The sequence below is a fragment of the Eurypyga helias genome, unplaced genomic scaffold (genome assembly GCF_000690775.1).
Source record: "Eurypyga helias isolate BGI_N326 unplaced genomic scaffold, ASM69077v1 scaffold39722, whole genome shotgun sequence".
In the NCBI taxonomy this organism is placed as follows: Eukaryota; Metazoa; Chordata; class Aves; order Eurypygiformes; family Eurypygidae; genus Eurypyga; species Eurypyga helias.
The window spans coordinates 8,230-26,191 of record NW_010237397.1 but is presented as its reverse complement, the minus strand read 5'-3'; the positions used below and the strand labels follow the sequence as shown (position 1 = coordinate 26,191).

The 17,962-nt window shown below is 39.8% G+C and overlaps 1 protein-coding gene across 1 annotated transcript in view; it reads left to right on the top strand.

The window, feature by feature from the left end:
- The window catches only part of SCAF11 (SR-related CTD-associated factor 11), a 31,548-nt gene that overhangs the window by 9,806 nt on the left and 3,780 nt on the right, over nucleotides 1-17,962 (top strand). The window contains 9 exon segments of the mRNA XM_010147447.1: nucleotides 1,697-1,774; nucleotides 3,348-3,445; nucleotides 4,196-4,263; nucleotides 4,895-4,950; nucleotides 6,560-6,666; nucleotides 7,676-7,765; nucleotides 8,991-9,097; nucleotides 13,421-15,940; nucleotides 17,851-17,962. The exon segment at nucleotides 17,851-17,962 is cut by the window's right edge and continues 28 nt beyond it. Coding sequence (XP_010145749.1) covers nucleotides 1,697-1,774; nucleotides 3,348-3,445; nucleotides 4,196-4,263; nucleotides 4,895-4,950; nucleotides 6,560-6,666; nucleotides 7,676-7,765; nucleotides 8,991-9,097; nucleotides 13,421-15,940; nucleotides 17,851-17,962 — 3,236 coding nt within the window.

Genomic DNA, 17,962 nt, shown 5'->3' with positions numbered 1-17,962 from the left:
GACTGAAAATGACTAAGAAAGTAATTTCCTCCTACCTATCCTTGACAGTCTGGTATATCTAACCATCAAAGTACTACCTTGAAGTTTGTAGCTGGGCTCAGCAGTCGCAGTGCACTGCGTACTATCAAATATCCCAGCTGAACAATACACTGAACAGCAGTGTTAGTGTGGGTCAGCTTTACATGGGCTACAGGACAAGAACAGTCTTCATGATCCGAGTCCTTGGAGATCTGGCGTAATTATGCTTTTCTTAACCAAGGCCGTGACACTTCAGGGAACAACGGGATCCCCCAGCAGTGGGAATGTTTTAGCTAGGATAAATACCAGAGTATCAGAAGGAGAGGTAACTGCTTTAACTTACGCACTGGTTCAACAACTCGTTCATAAAACTACCCCTGGGGTTTTTTTGCTCGTTTGGAGTTTTTATTTTTTACTCAGTCTAACTTTGTTCTGTCTACTGCAATTGAAATTGGAAGGTGCCTCAATGCTTGAGGCTTGGGGCTGTGTAGGTGAAAAAGAAGTCAAGCACTCTTTGGAATTGAGAAAAGAACGGAATCAAGTGGAAAAGGAAAAGAGACAAATGAAGTTCATTGAATTTCAGGGCAGACTTCATATGCAAGTTTCTCATAGGTGCTTATGCAATTCTAATACTGCATCTTGCTTGCATAAAGTGTAATACCCTAAAAGTGCTCATAAGCAGGCCTCTTAAGGGCACATCATTCATATGCTGGTTCTTGTTCAGTAGATGAATTAGGGCTGGAGGCTGGGTGTGTGGGGAGGGTCCTCTTTTGTTTAGAAGTGTTCTGAACTGAGCTAGAGTAGGCCAAAGGAATGAAGTGGGAAGATGGGATAACAGGAAAAAAACCAACCAAACAAACCCCACCCCCCAAACCCACATTTATGGAATAACCAGTTCTCTAGAAACAGAAGCTAATATCTAATGGGGATTTTGCTACAAGTTGATTCGCTACGTGATCCAGTTGTGTGGGGCTTTGGTTGAAACTTCCCTATCCTAGGGTTAATAACTCATTATTGTCCTCTCTGTATATGTGTGTTACCTGATGCAGCGCAGCCTCAATAAGAGGGCGTTTAGGTGACTAGGGATAAATCAATAAATCTGTATTTCCATCGAACTGTAGTGTAAAATAACCTTCAGTTCCATTCTCTTGCAAAGTGCAGTGTAAATCTTTTTCTAAAATGTGGGAATCTTCTCTCTGGTGACTGCAAAAAAGAAATTGAAGTATAGTCAGATAGATATATGGGGTGAGGGAAGGCTGTACCCTGTTTGCTATTGGTCTTCCCAGTTTTACGTTTAGGGGGAAACACGACACAACAAAGTTCTGTTGAAAAGAACAGTAAGAAATAAAACATTAGAATGATAAGAAAAAAGGACACTTGTATATTTGCATAAAATCAGTTCTCCAACAGGGATTTAAAAAAATGTAGCTAACTTGATGTAAAATGCTTTTCCTTTTTTGAACAGAGCTGCTGACTTTTTTGTTTCCTTTAGATTTTCCCCTAAGGAGAAATCTACTCATATGAAGCAAAATAGTGCATGGATAATGTGTGCAAATACATTCATAATGCGACCAAGTTGTAATTTTGTGCATTTCTGTAAGCTACTATAATGGCAAACAGAAGTACAGAAAACAGACTGCTAATTACAAATTTTGTAACAAGAAAAATAATTTTTCAGACACAGGCCTCGTGTCCTATTGATCGCAGACCATTTCAAGCAGTATGCCGACTTGATGCGTTAGAAAAGCAGATAAAGGTAAGTTTCAGACTCACTGTCCTAAATAACTTCAGTTGTAGGAATACCGAAGTTATGCTAAAGCCTTTTATTCATGTATGTGTGTTAAATACGCTTTCCAAACAAAATAATTATTGCTTTAATGTTTCTATTACATATTTGAAGCTAGGAATTATTCTTAATTATTTTTTCAAAGCATGTATGTGCAGTAATAATAATCATAAAGCTGCTGTTGCTGTCTTTGAGCATTCCTGGTAGATCCAAAAATAGAAGTATAGTAAGAAGTATAGTAATGGGTTTCAAAAATATTTTTTTTTTTTAACAAAACTGTGTTTTGTAAACAAACACTATGTCAATTAGCATTATCTGCTCTTTTTGTAGCTGAGGTATGTTCACAGCCTCCACTTTGTAGACAAAAACACATGAGGGCAAGAGGAATCAGTTAATGACAAGACTTGTTCAAGCTAAATTTCTGATTTCTTTTCAGCTTTCAACTCTTCTGAATAATACTGCTCTGGAGAGTAGTATATAGAGTAGGAAAATAAAACTTCATTCTGATAGAGGATCTTGAAAATGTTCAAAGATGCCGGTAATTTTGTGTACAGTTTTGAAATTCTGTGGTGAAATTATGGTTACAGGTTCAGCTATTTCCTTCTCATAGAAAACCATGCTAGCGTATCTTATCCTATTTATTTCGAAGAATCAAGGAAGCAGCTGCAGTAAGATACACTGACGTTTCCATTTTGCAGAGTGTAAAGGCTGTATCAAAATGTAGTTTGAAAGGATCTCTGTTTCAAGAATACTGCTCTGCATAAGCAGGTGGACAGAGAACAAGGGTCCTGCTCTGAAAAAGAGCCCATGGAACAGTTGAGATAGATGGAATATGTACCCAGAAATGCTGACACTGTGGTCAGTATTAGCAGGGGCACTATCAGGACATTGGCAACTTTCCCTTTGTGATATAAGTAGAATGCTAATAGCTTTAGGAATTGCGTATAAAGCCAAGATTCTAGAATGAGGAAATACAGAATATCTAATGCAAACAATTTCATTGCAGCCATTGAAGTAACTTCATTCTGTCTAATAAAAACTGCATCGCTTTCTTAGAATTTTGAAGATGTGGGAAGAAAAAACATTGTATAAAATCCATACGTTCCTGCACTCTAAAGGGAAGTTGGGTGTGTTTTTAATTATGAGGAAGCATTTGAATTTCCATGGTAGTTCAGCATTTCCCAAGCTGAACCTTGTGTATTTAGGTCAACTAACAGTTTAAAAAACTTAGCTTCCAGATTCTCAATGGAAGATAGTGCGTGGCTTTGAGATACTTGCCACGGCAGCCTGAATGTTCAGGGATACTTGGTCTTGTGGAATTCATCTGCATCTCTGGCATAGTCAGTATGCATATCAAGGTGAGGGTTTTCCATTTTATGGAAAGCAAGTCTACAAACTGAAATTTAAGTGGTAATGATTTGAAATGTTTTTGAGTCCTTCAGTTTGAGCTTATTTTTTCTGTAGACCTTAAGCATCTTTGAATGTATTTAAAGCCCATGTGTATTGAGTTTCTAGATCGGATTGACTTTATTTTTCAATACAGATTCAGGTTAAAAAACAACTGAGGAGGGAAGAGGAAGAGGAAAAATGTGCCTGCAATAAAGGAAAACATAGCCATGAGAAGTTAAGAAGTTTTGTGAGGTTGGTTGTCCACGTATTTTCAAGCATTCTGATTGGAACATTCAAAATACATAAAATCAACTGGTTTAAATTGTACAACCTGGAAATTTTTTTAATTGTTTCAAATTTTTTTTAATTTTATTCTAGCGAGTTTGACAGGGAACTGTGGAAGTTCCATTCCTGTTTTGAGAAGCTTAATGTTGTCACATTTGTTGCGTTTTATAAGGATCAGGATTACACAAACAAATTTTATTAGATAGTGATAATCTGAAGCCACTGTTTAATGGAATATATGGCATATACAGAGTTCTTGAGATTTAATTTGAAGCAGACTTCACTGCAGAGAAGATAACTGGAAGTAAATTACCTTTTTTTGGCTTTTATTAGATAATAAGATTGATCTTTGCACCTCACCGTTCTGAATCACCATTGACTTTGATATTCTTCAAAGTATTTATGCAAGCAGGTTAAAACATTCACATTTCCATGAAATCAAGCAAAATTAAGCATTCAGATTTAATACAGAATATTAACTTTTGCTGTGTAAATGGATTTTCTTTTTTCCATCTGTAAGCTTTTTCAAATCCACAGTGGTTCAATGTATAGAAGATAATGTGATGCAAGTTCAGGTTTTAATAGCAGTCAGAACTTGGTTTATGTGCGTAAAACAAAAAATCCTTAAAATAGGAGCTGATTTTGTTGGGGTGTATATACTGTTTGCTTAAGTATGCCCAGAATTTACTTTTGCAATATCTTTTGTTAATCTTACAGAAGAGCTGTGTGTCCAGACAGAGGGCCATTAACAGCAAGATTAAGCAAAGTTGTGAAGCAAAAATACAGTAAGTTGGTATTTGTCCTCCATTTGCTAAATTGCTGGGTTTTTATTAAGGAACTCTAGAATTTCTTTTCTTGATGAGACAATTTAAATTTTTTATTACTTAATATTTGCATATGAAAACCAAACATCAGGGAATAGAAGCTTGGAACTTAGGAGAACAAACTTGCAGCATGTGGAACTCCTTATTTTACTGGAAAGACTGCCTCTTCAATTTGTCACAAGTGCAATGGGTTTGGTTTTAGCCCAAAGTCGTTTTCTGCATCGGGCAGTTGGCACAGCTAATGCCTAGCATTGGCACCACGCAGGAAGTGTTTTGGTGGGAGTTCAGACACAAGAATCACGTAGCTGTATTTTGGGACTGCCGTTTTGAGAGGCCTGTTTAATAGGTATTCTTTAGTGTGTTTGTAACTTTGGAAATTATGCAAATATCTGAACAGGTGAAAACTGCTTGATGTATGAGAAGCTATTGTGAAAGTGCATGTATTTCAATTTTACTGAGCTTGGATGTAAACATTGTAAATACACTTGAAACACATTTTCATTAACATATTACTGCATTAATGATTTTGACAGACAATTAAAAACTACTGCGCTGAAGTTATGAGCAAAATTTTGTTTCTTATTCCACGCAGGTAATATTTTGTATGACAAACAAAACAAGAAGGCGTTGTCTGTGAAGATAAACAAGGTTGGTTCTGATAATGAAACATTTGTAAACTTTTTTTTCATGAAAGCATTTTTAACAGCTTTTCTCTTTATTTTTAAGGGTAACTTTTTCTATTTGTTAATTTTGGTATGATCCAAACTGTGTTGTCTCTTTTTGTCTGGAAGGAAGTAATTAGAATGTAGTGCTAGGTTATATGAGCTTCTTTTTCAGATTAAACTTAGTTTGTGGTGGCAAATATTTTCATTTAGTTTAGGGTGTTACATTGTAAGATACTGTAGCTACCCTATTCTCATCTTTCTTCACCAAAAGAAGGCAGTGTCAGCTACAAGCTCTTAGCCAAGTACCATTATATGAAAAATACAAAGCTTTTCATTATTTTCATGAGAATACATCGTTGTAATCAACAAAGTAATTTGTTACATGAATAAGCCATGAACATCATAGTTGGTTTTTCTAATGGGAGATTAATCCCAAGAATGTTTATGTTTCCAGGTTTCTTGTTTAGTTAATAAATTTTAGCCTGTAACATGGCCTTAGAATTTGAAGAATTTGTAAGGAGCTGTAAAGGCTCTGTTGTTTGATTTCTGCCTTTGCTCCTTTCAAAAACACTTTGTCATTCTGGGACACAAGTTTGTGATCAATGCTTTCTTATTCAGTTACACCTGTGAATGTATTTGCATGAAATAGTTTTAGGCCATAAATTTCTTTCTGAAGTGCAAATGTCAGTATGCTCCATCATTCTGTCTTACCTGACATTTAAGAATTTGGAGGAAAAACTGTCTTCAAGTCCCTGGATTGCCTGCAGCCTTAGTTCACGTAGTATACGGGCACATACTGCACCGTGTGCCTTGTCGGTAGCTGGTGGCCTGAGTTGTCACTTCTCTTTGGTGCTTGTACCCCATAGTTCTCAGGTGTGTCTTTAGCTCCAGCCTTCCCCTTCTAAGTCAGGTATTTAGGAATGTCAGTTCTGTTACTGTGTAAAGTTAAAGGTATCTTTGAATTGAAGAGGATTTGAACTGGGAGGGTGGAGTTTAATAGTAGATCAACCTCTAATTTGACTTTCCCCTGCAGCCAGCCCAGTACACAACAACAGAGTTCACTGCACACAAGGCAGAAGGCAGTGTGCTGGCCCACTAAACAGATGCACCAGTCAGTCTTCGATTTTTGTAATCCTACCTGAAGGCAAAGGAGAATCCCTGCGGCTTACATTAGGTTTTCTTGTTCCTTTGAAACCGAACATTCAGTGATCTGCTGTGAAGGGGTCGGTCTGAAGGCATGAGGCCTGTACTTCCTGTGGTTCATTAGGCAGCAGAAATGGGAACTGTGAAATAGTAAAGATCAGGCTCATTTATTCATAATTTCTGTGTGGCCCATTAAAGATTTTGCTGTGGAAAGCCTACATAAAATACAAAGTTTATCTACAGAGAGCAGGTGTTGAAATTTAGAGCCTGAATAGAGAAAACTCGTTTGCTGTAGCTGTGAATCTCAGCATATAACTATGGAGCTACTATGGTGCTGCTTTTTGTGAGCTAAAGTCTTGCTGACATGATTTAATTTCAGTGCATCTTCATGTATTACATGTTAATGATTTTATTTAGTATGTCTTTCATTCATAATATTTTGTTTGTAGCCCAGAAGACAGACCTGCTGGAATGAGTGCTTCAGAAGTAATTTCTTCAGCATGCTTCCGGCCAGTGGTAGCAACGAAGAATCCTTTTTTAGCTGTAGAAATGACTGGTTAGTATATACTAGTACTTAATGTGAACTGGTGGGTTACTGTATTGTAGATGCTATAGTTCCTTCTGCTTCTGTCTGTCTATACTGCCTCAAAATATTTTGAAGATTATCTGGTTTGTTGGATCGCTTGGCTTGATGGTTGGACTAGATGATCTTATAGGTCTTTTCCAACCTTAGTGATTCTGCGATTCTGGTTTTATATTCATTGAGGAAGAGCAGTTAAAGGATAAACACAGGCATTTTATGGTGAGTAATGTTAAGGGCACATTCCAATTTCGGTCATGTGTTCAGTGTTAAAATACCGAAGTGCATGCTTTTAATCTCATTGATTTAATAGGAGTTAGTAAGTTTTATTTTTAGGTCATATTTAAACTCCTTGCTGAATTGAAGCCTTGGATAGGAAGTGGTTAGTCCTGTTATTACATCAGCAGTCAACAAAACAGTTAACAGTAAATAACCTGGCTTCTATCAGAAAAAACCCTGTTGTTGATGTTCTGTGACTCCAAGAGCAATACTTTAAACATATGTGAAGCAAATTTGCCTAATAAGCCTAATGCTTAAGAACAGGTGTAAAATACAATTTTTTGGTTGATAAAATGGAAGGAAAAAACCCAGTGAAGAACAACATTATTTGGATAACATGGTCTAGTAAGAAATTACTGTGTCTGTATGTTTTCAGCATCTGTAAATGAAAAAACCTTTTGCCTTGCATGCAACAGTATTAATTTGTCAAGGATGCAAAGTTTCTCCATCTCTCAACTCCCCAGAAGACACATTTCATTTCTTGCTTTCCTTTCTGTTTGCCCCATTTATTTAGGGCTTCTGTTACGTTTACTGTGACTGCTTTTTCCGCCTAAATAATAATCGTGCATAGTTTGATCCTGACTGTTGAAAGTTCTAATACAGTTTAAATTTTTAAAAGTTACTGATAGAAGCAATTATTGAAATATGAAATTGTCATGGTACAAAGTTGCAAAAATCAACTTTTGGTATGAAATTTGGATTTCAGTACAGAATTCACAGAAGTCAACGCAGCAATAAGACAGAAGAGGCAAGAACTGCAGTTGACCTGTTCATCTGTGCTTACGAGAGTTGAAAGGTATGTCTGTTGTATTCAGAGTGCAAAGGATCTTACTATGGTACTTCAAGTTTGGAATTTAATGAATTCAGGATGCTCTATAGTACAGAATATCATTTGATCACAAGCCTAGTGTTTGCATGTAACCTGGTAAAATTGTATTTGCTACATGCTGTTTTTATGTCAGTAGATGTCTTCTTTCTGTCTTATCTTTTTGGTACTCAGGACAAGCATAGTAACTCCACTGACTTGTACATCTTAATATGTCGCTTTTGCACAGAAATGCAAGTTAAGTATATTTCTGTTTGAGTTCAGTGTGCTTTCTACATCATTTCTATACCCAGAGATCAGGCTACATTTGCTTGAACATCAATCTGATTGTGATCTGCCCCCTTTCATGGGTTGGTTTTATCACTTTTCTTTAACAAATGGATCAGGAAAGACTTGGGAGGGGTTTAAATGAAACAGAGAACACAACATAATTTTTTTTTTTGTCAGAGATCCATTATGAAACAGGCCCTAAGGATGGCTTCATGATTATAATGCAGAAGCATAGAAGTAACTGATTTTAAAGTAACACAGTAAGAAATTGGTTCTGTCTGCGATCTTGATTTTACTGCCCATCTCTTTATTCTCTTTGGCATTAAACAAAGGGTAAAGATAAAAGAACAAGTGAAGAGATTTTTAATTATAATTAAAAGTTGCATCTAGGATTTAACTAACAGATTTAAATTTTTTTATGTGTACTTTTCTGTATGGAAAGTTTCATTCCAGCTCATTCATAACTTAAAAGTTGTAGGTGTATAACTAAACTCTGGATTTGCCCAAGGTTTGCTGAGGGAGTCTGAATAAGTATGGGTTTTTTTTGTTTTAAGAGGAAAAAAAGAAGCCTATACTAAATCGTTATGTAGACTTTCTCCTTCTTCTGCAGAAAAGACTCTCCTGCTGCTGCAGTAATCAGTGTTGAGAATTTTATTTCTAGTAGTACAGCCTACAGACTTGAGGTAGACTGCGTTCTGCGTTTGGCTTTGAAGAAAGCCAAACATCTATTGCCTTAACGCAGCATTACCTTCTTCAGACTGTTTTACTCGATTAGGCCTGAAATCAGATAAGAGAAGGAAAGCTTTGTTCTGTCAGCTTTGTTTCTCTCCAACTGTGATGAGGTTGGAAGTGTCATGGTTGCCTAATGTTTTGCTTTTGTGCATTGTTTCCAAAACAGCTAATGTCAATGCTTTTACTTTTCCAGAATTCCTTTAACGCCTTATGGAGCCGAAGCAGAGACCTTGCTTCTCGCTTCTGCCGCAGTGGCAGGGACAATTCTTCCAACAAGTATCAGGCCTTTGGAAAACTTTGGTAAACTTTTTTTTTGTAAGTTTTATTTATAGCTCATGTGGAGTATTGTTAAAATATGATTCTGGGAAATCAAAGCAGAGTGTAGAGTTACAGCTAACAGAATAAAAATCCTGGTTTGATGTAGTTTGGTACTATTTCAAAACCAGCTAGTTTATTTCTGAAATTGGAATATGAAAGATGAACCAGCCACGCCAAAATTGACATAACTGTTATTTATTTTGAAGTTTAATTCCGTTTCTAAATTCCAACACTTTCATGTTACAACTTCGTTTCCAGTTGTTCAAGGATAAATCTCACTTTGATACATGATGAATTGCTTGGCATATTTCAGTGGTATATTGTGCCACGTGAGGAATAAACTGTTTCCTGACAGAGCATAAGAGTAGTCAGAGAACAGTGCAGTGTATGGATCTCTTTCAGTATGCCTACAAGCTCCAAGGGGCAAAAGCTTGCAAAGGTGCTCAAGCTCCAGGATCTGGCAGGAATTTAGTGGAAGACAAAGCCATAGAAGGAATTACCTTTCTCCAGTTGCTTTAACAGCCTCTCTTTCCATACTCAGCAAGAATGCAGTTTCTCTTCCAACAGGCTGCACAAGTTCAAAGAGGTGAAAACAAAGGAGTGCTGTTTTTTAAGGCTAGAGATAATGCTTTCTTTGAATTGGGATTTATACTACTTTCACTTGTAGGCAGAGAGACGGGAGATATTTGGGTGTCTTGGCTTACAAAAATTGTGAGGAAGTGAATTGCTGGAAAGAGTTAAATAGTAGAGGGATCATGGATCATGAAAAAGATGCTTTATTCATTCATATACTGCATTTTTGTTAAAGGTGCTTTTCATCTCTGCATTCCCCAGTGAAAAACAGATAGGTTGCTTCCCCAGGCCTCTGATGCTTGCCACTGCAATTTAACTGGTGCTTAAGCATTTCTGCTTCTAGTAGTAGTGAATATACATGCTAGCTCATATTTCTTGACTTCCCTTCACCTTTCTACTTACAGAGTCAGGCTACTTTGTTAATAATGCACCAGAAGCATTTAAAAAGGTAAAAAAAGAGAAACAGTTGTGGGGTTTTTTTCTCTCATCAGAAAGATGAATATTTAAATAAGCTCCAAGTTTATTTTTCAGCACTAGACTCTCATGTGAGTGATTGCTGTTGATAATATCAGCAACTGACTACAAATACTGGTAACGCTGTCAGCTCCTAAGGCAGAACCTGGAGCTAAATCCCTTATGCTGTCTTTTGGGAGAGGCAAGAGCTTTTTGACTCTTTGACAGAAGAAGAAACATCTTGGGTTTTTTCCTGATGTTTCTGGTTTCAAATTTATATTTAGAACAGAATTTTCTCATTTCTTGTCTTGATTACAACTTGGATACTTTTTATGTAAGCATTGCACTTCCTCTCTTAAAGGTGTGATTGTGAAATGTGAAATTACCGAGCTAACAAGAGACAGCAAATAAAGTCTTAACGTTATTTTTGCGTGTTACCTTATATTCTCACCACACCTGAACTGAAGTTTAGATGTTTAATGTAATATATTGCTTTTACTGGGGACAAAGTGGAAGACGGTCATCAAGATTTAACCTTACAAACCTTGTAGTGTGTTGATACTGAAGTTGTAAGTCATCTTGAAGTTTGACTTAAAGACTTCCTACTGATAAGAAGGATGCAGGAATTAAGACACGGGGTCTTTGAACTTCCTGGTGAAATTAGGGGATGTTGGATTTGAAGATGTCCCTTGAGGATTTTGGTCACATTCCATTGAGTGAGTGTTCCTTCCCCATTCTGTTTTTATGTAGCAACTGAGCAAAAGACAGACGTGCACAAAAAAAGGCCAAGGACAAAACTGAGGAGAAAGCCAACCTGAATAATGTTCAGAGATGCATGACATATATATATATATATTGTGGATGCCCCATCCCTGGCCATCTTCAAGGCCAGGCTGGATGAGGCTTTGAGTGACCTGGTCTAGTGGAAGGTGTCCCTGCCCATGGCAGGGGGGTTGGAACTGGATTATCTTTAAGGTCCCTTCCAACCCAAACCATTCTGTGATTCTTACTAAACTGTGCCTTAAAGATGGTTGCATAAGCTTTTCTCACTTTATTTTTACACACACACGTGTCTCCTGGTCACACCTGAAGTGTACGGTCTTGCGGCAGGCAGCAGTTGACAGTTGCTTCCAGAGCTGTGCCCAGAGGCATATAAAGATCATCGACAGTCAAGTAACTGTACCACCTGTGGGTGGTGCAGTTTTTAGATTCTCTTACCATCACATAGGTTTTTTTACTAGTTTGGCCCCAAAATGCATTAGTGAATCTAACAAATACAGTTATGATTGAGGCTGGCATTATGCAGTTCTTTTGTGTGATTAAAGTACTTTTAAATAAGGATTCAGTGAGTGGAGATGCCTTGTGTTTGCTCCAACTCCAAAGCCTGTGAAGCTTGTCTGCTGAAATTTTACAAGTAGTAAAGGACACCAGAAGAGGTTTGTGTTTCACGAGTAGACTTTGAGAGTGCCACAAAAATAACTTGCCTTTTAATTCTGTCAGGAATTTAATACATATTCCATTTGTATTCTGAATTTTTATTATTGCAGGGCGATTTCTTCATCACTGAGGAAATCCGTCACAGATGTTATATATGTCATTATGTATTTTTAGTCTCTGACTTGTTTTCCTCCCCATTGAAGTAGGTTGGAAGAGGTAGTTAGTCTGAGACAGTCACACATGGCTGAATAACTACTGGGTAACTGCTGTGAAGTCGCTTCCTAACAGAATTACTGGGGAGACTGTTACGTAGAGATCTCAAATCGTTGCAGTCACCTAAAACTCCTTTGGAAGTTCGTTACCACGCATGTGGTGTTCTTCTAAATACATGGAACCCTCTCTACAGTCGGTACCATTGGCTTTGACTGTCTTAAGTGACAATTTGATCAGTGGACATTCAGAAACCCAGACTAGATTATTTTTCACGTTCAGAAGAATTATTCCATATTTATAAGGGAGGTCAAAGATTAGTCCTGTGCTCTGCTTTAGCCTTTTTAAGGCTAGGGAGGTGCCTGGATTTACTGCTCCAAGGTCATCGGATGATAAGTTTACATTTAATAGACAGCAGTATGGTTTTGATTCTGCTAACAAAGTTGTAAGTCATAGAAAGAGGATTTCATGCTGTTACATCCTTACCTTATTCCTATCTTGATTTTATATAATTTGTTGAAGAATATGTTAAATATCTTGGTGCGGTAAAAGCATGGGAAATAACGTTATACGGAGCGTCGAGACTTTGTGTGATGTGATAAATGCATTGCAAAATCCATAGAAATCAATCTGTTGAAGTTTCTTCTTTTTACAGCTTCAACTTCATACACAAATAGAACTGATTTAAATACCAAATTCTTGATGCTTTCTGAAGTCTGTGCAAAGAATGGAACAAATTAATGGGCACCTCAAGAAATTAATGCACTTACGTGTTATATTCAAGGGTATTTACTTAATTGTCATTAATGTTTAATTCACGAGTTGTCCCTCGCAAGCTTCCACAGGTATCAAGAGTACAGTTTGTTCCCTTTTCAGTGAATGTAACCCTTGGCTTCCTCACAAAGGCTTTTGTCAAACTGTGTATTGCATGAAGTTAAGACAGCATCACGCAAGACCTCTGCGCTGCTGCGTGCGACTTATGGTCCTCCTTACAGGTTTTTTGTGCCCCCTAGGCTGCCCCAAAAATTGGTCTCCTTACTCAGTTCGTTAGGCGCTGCAGGCACCCTGGGGGCCTTGAGTCCAGTTTGCCATGCAGCCTGCAGGGTCTGTCTTGTAACTGGGGAACGAGTTTGCACTGCCTGAAATTCGGTTTGTGTGGAGAGGTATGCTATTACTGATGCTCCTGACCAACTGCTTCCCAGCTGGTCACTCACTGATGGCCGTTTAAAAATGTCACTTTCCCTAGTACCGAGAGGCCTCACTGCCAACAGGCCTGTGTTTTGGAGCGACAGGAACTCCTACACGCTAACGATGTCACACGGTTAATCTGTTACCTCTCTAACAGCTTAGATGCTGACTGAACAGCAGTATCAACAGCAGTTGCTCTGTGAATGCCACTACTGTCCACGTAGCTGGGCTGTCACTGTTTCTAAAATATGTGTTTAGATGTCCAGCGTGTCACTTTGTTAGCTTGATTCTCTCCTTAAAGTAAAGGTCTGCACTGAAAAAAAAAACCAAACCTTGAATCGTTTATTTGAGGCTGTCTCTTAAACTGACCGTCTCCGGTTTATGTTCTTAATAGTCACTTATGCAAACATAGTTATCAACTTCAACGTTTTCTGCTTTTCTCAGAATCTTTAGGCAAAGGATATGCTGTTGCCTGTACTCAAGAAGAAGAGAAAAAGCAATCCTCTGGTTCATCTGGCACTCGAGGAACTAGAAGGAAATTGGTTAATACTACTCCTAGAAGAAGATCTGCACGAAACAGCAAAAACGAGACTCTGGGTCAGTCTCGGAGCTCGCCTCGGTCAAGCGGTTCTGCGTGTGGTACCCCTGATGGCAATAACCCATCTCTGAATAGATCTCCTTCAGAATCGGAGAAGGCTCCTCCAAAGCGAAAGACGAAAAGAAAAGTTAAACAGCAAACACCTGTGGTTAAAAAGAAACTGAGAAGTTCTGCGCGTTCTGAAAAATCGTCCAGTGATTCAGTGGAAGATGAGGACGTTGCTGAGTCTGAAGCAGTTCTAATGTTGGATGAAGACCAGCAGTCAGATAATGAAAGCAATAACACAAGCCTTCCCCAGAAAAATAATGTGGAAACAGAATCTGCCAATGGATTGGGAAGCCGTAGTGAACATGCAGAAATGGAGGTAACTACGGGAGAATGTGACAAAGACGAAGATTGTCCAGGCAATGTGGATGTAAGTTTTTCTCTCCCAGAACCTCCATTACTAAGTTTAGGAGGTGAAAGTCAGCAATTTGAAGTAGAAGGTGTTTCTAAAAAAAATGTAGATCTTAAGAATCAGGACAGCTGTGAAAATACTCCTGAACAAGTGGAAACAGTCGTTAGTCCCAGAGATGATGAAGTGTGTGACCACGCAACTTCTGAAAAAGTGGATCAGGCATTGTGCAGTCCTCAGAAAGAATTAATGGAGAGCATAGAAACTTTCACAAAAATAGATCAACCCGTAGCTAGTCCAGAAAACGAGTTGTTGGAATATCCAGAACCTTTGGGAAAAGAGCAGCCATCAGAGAGCCCCAGAAGCCAATTGCCTGAGCATCCAGAAGGCATAGAAGTACATGATCCCGAGGCTGAAGAAAAAGCTGCAGACGACTGTGGAAGTACAAACCCTCAGAACTTAGAAACTGTTCAGGGTGAAGAAGCAGATACATTCATACACGATAGTTCCATGGACAATATGTCAGAACAATCCTTAAAAGGGAACACCCTGCCAAAGAGTGAAGAGGGTAGAATTTCAGAGTCACCCCAGGTAGATGCTGAGCATAAACATTTTGGTGAAGATAACACCGAGATGATATCGATGGATTGTGACTCATTTTGCAGTGACCAGAATGAATCTCAGGTTGAGCAGTTACCACCAGTTGAAAGTACAGAGCAAGGACAAGCAAACTCCTTACAGTCTGATGTGGGAACCTATTCCTCAGTTTCAGGGCTTTCTGATGGAAAAGACGAAACTGTTCCTCAAGAAAGAGAGTCCCAGTCAGAACTCAAAAAAGATAAAAAGACTCGAACCAGAAGATCTAGATTTCACTCTCCATCAACAACCTGGTCTCCTTCTGGGAGAGAGGGCAGGAGATCACAGTCACCCTCCCCTAAAAGGGAGGTGACCAGGGACAGGAGCTCACGATCTCCCAAGAAGGAAACTGTGAGGGAGGGAAGGAGATCCTTCTCTCGTTCTCCAAAGAGAGACACTGTCAAAGATGAGAAAAAAACGCCACCTCGATCTCCCAGAAGGGAAGCCGTCAGGGAAAGCAGGAGATCATCTTCTCGGTCAAGAACTAAGGATTCGTCTCCCAGGCAAAACTCTGGATCTCGAAGCAGTGACAGAGACAGTCAAAGGAGAGATCGTGACAGAGAAAGAAGAAATAGAAGGTCGTCTAGGTCACGGTCACGATCCAGGTCACGGTCACGATCTCGGACAAGAAATCGAGGTTCTTCATTCTCTAGAAACGAGAGGGAGAGTCATTCACCTCGGTGGAAAGAAAAATGGGCGAATGACAGCTGGAGGAGTCCCAGAGGAAGTGATCGATACAGGAGAAGTGACCAGGAGAAACAGAATGAAAGTCTTAAAAAAGAGAAGGACAGTACAGAAAAAAACAGCAATGATCAGTGCTCTTCAGACAAGCGGAGGAACGACTGTCCAGACTGGGTGATGGAAAGGATAAACTCTGTTCCTGAAGTCAGGAACAGAGAGAGAGAGAAGCCACACTGGGAAGACGGCAGGCACGACAATTCAGGACATTCTTGGAATAGAAACTTCGGTTCGGGTTGGATTCCGAATCGAGGGAGAGGCCAGCGTGGCCGAGGTGGGCGTGGAAGGGGTGGCTACATGTATGGAGACCAGAGCGAAAATCACTGGCAAAGTAGAAAACCTCTCTCAGGGAACTCAAACGGTTCTGGGAATGAAGCTTCGAGGTTCCCGGAACAACAGCCATACAAGCGCAAGAATGAACAGGATTTCTCTTTCGACACGCCTGCCGACAGATCCGGGTGGACGTCTGCTTCCAGCTGGGCTGTAAGAAAGACTTTACCTGCTGACGTGCAGAACTATTATTCAAGAAGGGGACGCAGTTCATCCAGCCCACAGTCTGGATGGGGAATGAGACAGGAGGAGGAGACGCCTGAACAAGGTATTCATAGCTTTGAAACAGAGTAGCTGAGTAAAGCACTAGGCACATTGTCCTGTCTTGATCCAGTTAGTTCTTCAAAAAAATTCGGGGTGAATCCGTGGCCTTTCTGCAGTATGGAGGGGTTTAGGTGTGGAGGCTGGGCATTTCCTGTGTTCTGATGGCTTTTTGGTTCTGCTTAAAGTTAGGGTTTAAGGACTATGCACCTGAAGAGTGCTACCCAAGTAAATGGGTTTGGCTGAAGGGAAGGCATATCCCCTTCGTGGTTACTTTCACCACCTGCCTACCTCTTTAAAAGGGTAATTTTTTGCAGGGAGAGTTGCGTTTGCTTGTGCAGACCCACACGGTAGAGTCTAGAGATGACAGATCACTGTGTCGCCATTTATCTTGCTTCTAAATACGCATTTTCTGCTTTAAATGCTTTAGAAAAATCTAGGGAGGTTTATAAATGCAAAAGTGGTACTTTTACTGTGCTTCAGCGTTGAAATTCCTCTAAAGCCATAATAGGAGTGTGATATGTTTGAGTATTTTATATATAAAGGGTAACTGCCCTGAAGGACATAAACTTTTTGGTAGAATGCGAGTTGACTGTGGATGAGATGGATTCTGAATGGCTGAGAAGTCACCCGCTTTGACAGAGGTGAATTCTATTTAAAAAACATAAAATCCAGTTCTGAAGGCAACCGCGCTTCCACTTTCCCGTTGTCTTGTTGGTTTGCCTTTCATTTTTATCCATTTTCAGCCTGTAAGCCAGCAGTGTTCTCCGTCTTTTCAGAGACAACCACATCGGTGGCTTCGCAGTTTTGAGGCAATTTTGTCAACCTTCGGTCTGCTGCAGGCAAAATTTATCAAACCTTTAACTGACAGCACTGTGTGATTTGCAGGCTTTGTTTCCCGGAGTTCGGGAACAATCACCGTGTTGTGTTCGCTTCTGGAACGTGAACTGAGCTGAGCTGTAGAGCGAGTTCTCAAAACTGGATATAACGGGTGGGGTTGGCAGCAGGACGTGTCCTGGGTGGTGTGGTCCCAAGCAGCCTCCTTTTGCTGACCCTGCTTGAGCGGGGGGCGTTGGACTGGATAGGTCCCTTCCAACCTCAGGGCTCCTGTCACTCCACGACCTTTAAAAAAGGTGATTTGGGTTGAGGCGTAAAGGTTTAAATCCCAATCCCTGTGAATTAGGTGACAGGGGTTGATCAAGGAAGGGATTCCAGGGAGTAGGACATCTGAATTCTAACCCATCAACCTTTTCTGAGAACTCCTTTCTTGACTTTTCTGTAGGGTTTGCTGCTTGCATCTAGACTTTAACCGTTTGATGGGAGTGAAGGGATAACTTCTTGGGAAGCATGACCCCAAGAGGTTACCTTTACTTCTAGGCTTTACCTGTGGTACCATGGCAGGGATTTTGAACAACCCTTTCCAAATACAAACGTCTCTGACATTGGTTGGGAATGACGTATTACTCAGGGAAACCAAAAAAAAAAAAGCCTGCAGCAGAGTATTTCTGCAGTTAGGGATGGCTGCAGTGAGCGTGTGTGAATCGGGCAGAGGGGAGCAGACCGTGATACCCGGTGACGCTGGGTAAGTCACGCTGCCTTCCCGCTCTTTGGGACAAGTTACTGTTTCATTGTGATGAAATAACGTATTAGCTGTGCTGTGGAAACAAGTAGAGAAGGTAGAAATTCAAACCACAGGCTTCCAGAGCTACTGGGACTTTCTGAACTCGGAAACGAGCGTTTGGCTCTGCAGCGCGTCTGCTGACGAGCGCTGTGTGAGAACGCAACGCGGTATCTTTCATACTCAGATTGCAGAAAGCTTTTTTTTTGATACCCCAGGAAGAGTTTAGACACCTGGCTCCACTTCTGCTTTATAAAGCACGGATTTTGCACTTCATACGCTGTTTCTTCTTTCCACAGATCCAAACCTCAAAGACCAAGGCAACCAGCCAAGCGATGGTTCTCAGATACCGATGAATATGATGCAGCAGCAGATGAATGTAATGCCCCAAGTGAATCCTCAGCACCAGCC